The sequence below is a fragment of the Diabrotica virgifera genome, chromosome 10 (assembly GCF_917563875.1).
Source record: "Diabrotica virgifera virgifera chromosome 10, PGI_DIABVI_V3a".
NCBI classification, from domain to species: domain Eukaryota; kingdom Metazoa; phylum Arthropoda; class Insecta; order Coleoptera; family Chrysomelidae; genus Diabrotica; species Diabrotica virgifera.
Genome location: NC_065452.1, coordinates 23,134,633 through 23,139,545, shown reverse-complemented (window position 1 = coordinate 23,139,545; position 4,913 = coordinate 23,134,633). Strand labels below are relative to the sequence as shown.

General features: G+C 37.5%; 1 protein-coding gene across 1 annotated transcript; it reads left to right on the top strand.

Annotated features, from left to right (window-relative positions):
• The first annotated feature begins 254 nt into the window (after positions 1-254).
• On the top strand, positions 255-1,916 carry LOC126893000 (trichohyalin-like). The gene has a single exon (XM_050662935.1). The coding sequence runs from the start codon at positions 255-257 to the stop codon at positions 1,914-1,916; it is 1,662 nt and encodes a 553-aa protein (XP_050518892.1).
• Positions 1,917-4,913: the final 2,997 nt, after the last annotated feature.

The following is a 4,913-nucleotide window of genomic DNA, read 5'->3' as shown; positions in this document are numbered from 1 at the left end:
CGTAAAAGAAGAAGTAGTCACGTACGAGAATGTTCTGGATGTCATGGAATAACCCAGAAATGTCTGGTGACGTCCAGAACGTCAGAAATCTATATAAACATACGTGTTTGACATTTTACAGTTCAGTTGTAATTTAGTATTTAAAGTTGATAGTTGTCATTGAGTTTGTATTGTAATTGAAGTTAAATAAAGTATTTTAAAGAAGTTGTAACATTGGTGACAGCGGTGGGATTGAAGACATAACTACATTTTGAATGGTTAATACGAGATCAACAGAATTTAAGAAAGAAATGGATAAGTCCGGACCCCCAGAATGGTTTTTACAAATGAAAGCAGATGAAGAGAAACGTAGGCAAGAAGAAAATATAGAGGAAGAGAAGCGTAGACAAGAAGAGAAAGAGGACAAGGAGAAGCGTAGACAAGAAGAGAAAGAGGACAAGGAGAAGCGTAGGGAGGCGAAGGAGAAGCTTAGACAAGAAGAGGAGGAGAGGCGTAGAAAAGCAAAGGTAGAAATGATAAATAGTTTAACCCAAATTCATGAAAATTTTCAATTAGAGGTAAGCCAACTTAATAATAGAATAGACACATTAGATGAAAAACAAAACTCTTTAGACAATAAAATACAGCAGCAACAAAATTCTTTAGTTAATTTAGAGCAACAACAAAACGATTTGAAATCTAATTTAGAAAGACAAATAGTTGAGTTACAAACCAAAATTAATACCCAAGCTTCATTATCACATATTTCAGTAACTAATATCGACTCTGAACAAACAGCCCCTTCATCTTCGATAGTGTATCCAGGTACCGTCAGAACGAGCAAAATCTTAAAACCACCGACATTTGATGGCCAAACAGCATGGGAAACTTGTCGTTTTCAATTCGAAGCTGCAGCTAGAGCAAATGGCTGGAATGAGAACGAAATGGCAGCTTCCTTGGTGGTGTCGCTTCGAGGTCAGGCAGCGACCGTTTTGCAATTTCTTCCCCAGGATGCACCCAATTATACCTCTCTCGTACAAGCTTTAGAGACAAGGTATGGCCAGCAACATCTGAAGCAGGTTTTTCAAAGTCAGCTGAAAGTTCGATATCAAAAATATAATGAGAGCCTGCAAGAATTTGAAGCCGATATTAAAAGATTATTACATTTGGCATATCCTCAGGCACCAAGAGATTTTCTGGAACAAATCGGTATACAGGCTTTCATAGATGGACTGCATTATATCGAAATGCAACAGGCTCTGCGATTACAATACCACAAAACGCTAGATAAAGCACTAATCTCAGCTCAGGAGTACGAAGCGGCGAAAAATATTTCTAGATCTCTTCCACAATTAAAAGAAATAAGATTTACAGAAAATAAGCAAGTCACAACCACAGATAATGAACAACTAGTTTTATCCCAGATATTAAGCTTACTACAAAATATCCAACAAAAACCTCGAAATGAAAACAGAAGATGTTTTAACTGCGGAAGAATGGGACATCTAAAATCCAATTGCAGAAGCCGATCCCAAGCACGAAAAGAAGAATACAAGAATGAGATCAGAAGGTCGCCTAGTTCGACATCCAGAAGCCTGTCGCAAAGTCTCACTAGAAATGATGGTAGATGGTCACTAAGAAACAGATTTCCTACAACTGACCATAGAAAGGAAGAAAATACACTGGAATTTGAAGTTAGCCATTTGAAGGAACAACTAGCGATTAGTAAAAATAAAATAGAAAGATTAAGAGAACAGGTGACAATATTGCAAGAAGAGTGTAAGGTAATTCAAAATAATGCAAAAACTACACAGTCCAATCTGGAAAACGAATGTCAAAAACTGATGAAAGAGAAGAATGTGTTAAATAAACAATTTCAAGAATACCAAAATGCATTAAATGAATTACAAGTTCAAAGCCAACGTCAGCTAGCATAAAAAGAGAATGTAACCGAAGAAGTTAGTCTGCGGATGACCACAGTTGAACAACAAGAAGATAATGACCAGATTTCTCTGGAAAACATTAAGAAGAGTCAAAAGAAAGATAACGACTTAAGAGTTATACGAGATTGGCTTAAAAATGGAGTAAGACTTCTTTGGCAGGAAATATCTAAATACAGTCGAACTATAAAGGCGTACTGGGCTCAATGGGAATCCTTGCATCTTTCGAATGGTTTGTTATATCGGAAGTGGGAAAGTTCCGATGGAGTACGTATAGTTCAACAGGTGGTACTGCCAAAATCACACATTAAAAGTGTGTTGGAAGACCTTCATAGCAGCCTGTCTGGAGGACATTTTGGAGTAAAAAGAACACTGGCCAGAATTCGAGACATATTTTATTGGATAAATTGTCGCCGAGATGTAGAAGCTTGGTGTAAGAAATGCGATTTATGTAACGGAAGAAAAGGTCCTAAAACAAGAAGTCGTGGTAAAATGGCACAATATCTTTCCGGAGAGCCTTTTGAACGACTTGCAGTAGATATTCTCGGTCCACTCCCGCTGACAGAGAGAGGAAACAAGTACTTAATGGTTGCAATGGATTATTTTTCGAAATGGCCTGAAATTGCACCCCTTCCTAATCAAGAAGCGACTACAGTAGCAGAAGCATTTATAACACACGTCATATCAAGACATGGAGTCCCTTTAGAGTTGCATTCTGATCAAGGTCGAAATTTTGAATCAGAATTATGGCAAGAATTAATGAAAATCTTGGGTATTAAGAAAACTCGAACTACGCCTCTCCATCCACAATCAGACGGAATGATTGAAAGACATAATAGAACTATTTGTCAATATCTTTCAATGTTTGTTGCTGATAATCAAAAAGATTGGGATACCCTAATTCCTCTGTTCTTGTTAGCCTACAGAAGTTCCGAACATGAAGCAACTGGTTATTCTCCATCGATGATGATAGCCGGAAGAGAAATGAAGCTTCCTCAAGATCTTATTTTCGGAAGATTGCCTTCCTGCGAAGAAGAACCTTCATCCCTGACCTACGTTGAAAACTTAAAAGAAAGATTGGAAAAAGTCTACGAATTTGCTGGTAAAAGTTTGAAGCTCCAAAGTGATAGAGCCAAGTCCAGGCTCGATATGCATTCTACTGGGACAATTTTCGAAAGAGGCGACCCAGTATGGCTATACAATCCCACACGCAAGAAAGGACTTTGTCCGAAACTTCAACGAAACTGGGAAGGCCCGTACACCATTTTGAAGAAAATAAATGATCTAGTCTACCGCATCCAGTTTTCAGCTAGAAGTAAACCCAAGGTAGTTCATATCGAGAGATTAGCCCGATATCATGGAACTGATCCACCCTGTTGGCTTCAACCAGACCCTGAGAGACCAGTTATTCGAGGCGAATAACTATAAAGGAGGGAGCAGTGTTATGACAGTTCCGTAGATTGATCCTACATTGAAAAATTCCCTTGACGTAAAAGAAGAAGTAGTCACGTACGAGAATGTTCTGGATGTCATGGAATAACCCAGAAATGTCTGGTGACGTCCAGAACGTCAGAAATCTATATAAACATACGTGTTTGACATTTTACAGTTCAGTTGTAATTGAGTATTTAAAGTTGATAGTTGTCATTGAGTTTGTATTGTAATTGAAGTTAAATAAAGTATTTTAAAGAAGTTGTAACAGTATTCTCGTTTAAGCCTGATTCTCATTAGACGTGCAAGGAACCAAACCGGCAACGGCAAGGCACGGGCAAGGTTTTCGGAGCCAATTCACACTGCGAAAGGCTTGCCGCGGGTTGGTTGCTTTGTGTAGTGAACAATGTTGAAATTGAACGTTAATAAAAATTGCTCTAATATAAGACGAAGACACAGAAAATGGAAAAAAGAAAGACGTTGTTGGGTGCTTAAAATGCTAAAGAAATGCACAAAAGAAGGAGAATTTACAACCTTCGAACTTTTAGACGATCAGACAAAATCTCTTAAATATAACCGAATGACAGTGAATGAATTTAACAACTTATGGCTGCATATCGAACCATAATATTTAACCTATTTCTATAGTTACCCATCAAAAAATCCAATGAAACACCAAGACAGTACTAATTACTGCATATGCAGACGATGTAGTTCTACACTTTAACACGACTAACTGAAGCGTTCAAAAACATTGATCCTGAAGCTTTAAATAAACGAAGCAAAAACGAATTACATGACCGTCAAAAGAACACCTGACAATGAAAATTATATCACAATAGATAACTATACTCTTGAACGTGTGGATGAATTTCGTAAGTATCGAAATTAAATGCACGTATTTCCAGAGGGGAATCGTACATACTATGCTATTAAAAGATTGATGACATCGAAATTATTAGACAAAAGAATCAAAATGACTATCTACAGAACATTGATTAGACCCGTATGGTTGTGAAACCTGAGCAATGACGAAAAGGGATGAAGCCCAACTCAGTTCATTCGAGAGAAAAATACTGAGAAAAGTATATGGCCCGGTGCAAGCAAAAGACGGCATATAGAAAATCAGTAGAAACAACGAGGTTAATGAATTGAATGAAGGTTACGATATTGTACAATTTGTGAAAAGTCAAAGACTATCATGGCTGGGACATGTGCAGAGAAAAGACAATGAATAAACAACAAAGAAAATATTACAATGGAAGCCGATAGGAAGGCGAAAAAAAAAGAAAGGGCCAGAACGAGAGGCATGGATGACGTGGAAGATGACATGAAAACCATGAACATAAGACAATGGAGAAAAAGTACACAAGAAAAATCCGAATGGAAGGACATAGCCAGACAGGCAAAGACCCATCCAGAGTTATGATGCCAAAAGAAGAAGAAAAATTGGCACATATTGAGAAACCTCTTCAAGAACAAAATACTTCTTTTCTCTATCGTCTTTATAAAAATGATTTTAAACAACCAAGATTGCAGATTGATTGCCGGTAAGGTATTCAC